General features: G+C 52.5%; 1 protein-coding gene across 1 annotated transcript; it reads right to left on the bottom strand.

The window, feature by feature from the left end:
• Nucleotides 1–48: 48 nt before the first annotated feature.
• On the bottom strand, nt 49–962 carry LOC144219122 (UL16-binding protein 1-like; the record flags this gene model as incomplete). The annotated part of the gene is made up of 2 exons (XM_077749075.1): nt 49–359; nt 597–962. Coding segments are annotated over 2 exons (677 nt in total), but the record flags the coding sequence as incomplete, so codon positions are not given.
• Nucleotides 963–1449: the final 487 nt, after the last annotated feature.

The raw sequence follows: 1449 nt of genomic DNA, 5'->3' as shown, positions 1-1449 counted from the left end.
CTCTCTCTCACACAGACACACATTACGGTGGGGAAGGGAGGTTTGATTTCAAGAGGACCACCACTTCATCCAGTCTTCTGAGTTACCTGATGTCACCGGTATTTCATCCCAGTGCACCAATATTTGCTCAAGCCACTTCTTACAGTCTCCATTTGAGATCTTCATGAGGCAATTGGTCAAATCTCTGTCAGTGTCAAATGCGGCCCTTAGCTGTTGGCCTCTAGGATGAACTGTCCAATTTCCACTTGTCGAGTTAAAGAAGTAGGATATCTGTTCACTGGTGTGAAACTCCCAGGATCCGCTGGTGCGTCCATTGTCCCCACACTTACACACCATCGTGCCCTGCAGGGAGACAGAATCTGCCCCCCTCCCCCCCCACCGTGGGAATGAGGTCAGCCTCTGGGCTTGACCAATCCCTTGCCCCACGTGCTGTCCACTCCTCAGCTCCCATCACCCCTCCTGGTCCCGTTCTGTCCTCCATGTCTGCCCGGGATGCTGGGCCGCCTGTGTGGGACCCACGTCTACGTTTTACATGAACACGATAGCTCCCGGGCCCTACAAACTGTCTACTTCTGCCCCGGAACGTTCCGACTTACCGCTGTGAGGGAAATCCTCTGCTTTCATGTCAAGAAGTTTCTTTTTGAGCTCTTCTAGCAGGTCTTTCACAGTTTCTATCTGTCTCTCCCAGGACTCTGTGTCATTCAGCTTCATCCCCAGAGGACCAACGAGTTCGACCTTCTTGCTCCCACAGCCAAAGGAAAGATACTTCTCTCCTCCATTGACCTTGCCTCCAAACTCACACCATGATTGTCCAAATTTGGGCTTTGGTGTGATGGAGAATTCAAAGTAAAGAGAAAGACCATCTGCAAAGGATATGTAGGTGAAGGGCGGGGTTAGAAGAGAGACTCTTAGGCGTCCCTCTCCCACCCATGTGACAGCAATTGCATCTCTGCAGGCCTGGCCTAGCAGAGCAACGGCGGCCCCAGCATGGCCCCTCTCCCCTAGCAGTTAGAGGCTGGTGCTCTTCCCTTGTTGGGACAGGAACAATGACCAGATTCCACATTCCGTATCACCATGGATAGGTCCCCTGTGTCTACCAGGCCAATACCCAACATCACTCAGTCTTCAGTGAATCCAGGCACGTACTACGCTGGCTATGGGAAGAAGAGGTCTGCATGCCCGCTGATTGTCAGGATCTATCCCAGTGTCCTCTAAGACGAGAGACACGGAGGGGGCCTGTTCCTGAGGAGCCGAGTCAGGGTGGGGGCGGGGTGAGTATAGATGCAAAGTCAGAGAAGAGAGAATGTACACTCCTGGGTCACAGGATTTAGCACAGGCCTGGTGATGCTGATAATCTGCCATTAGGATGGGCCTTGGAGGCTTGGAAAACAGGACAGTCCACACGGCACACACTAGAACATCTGGAATTCCAAGACACTTAGTGGTAGA

Source organism: Crocuta crocuta, unplaced genomic scaffold (assembly GCF_008692635.1).
Source record: "Crocuta crocuta isolate KB4526 unplaced genomic scaffold, BGI_CrCroc_1.0 C29019753, whole genome shotgun sequence".
Lineage (NCBI taxonomy): Eukaryota > Metazoa > Chordata > Mammalia > Carnivora > Hyaenidae > Crocuta > Crocuta crocuta.
The sequence above is the reverse complement of the archived record's forward strand: the minus strand, read 5'-3'. Positions and strand labels throughout refer to the sequence as shown.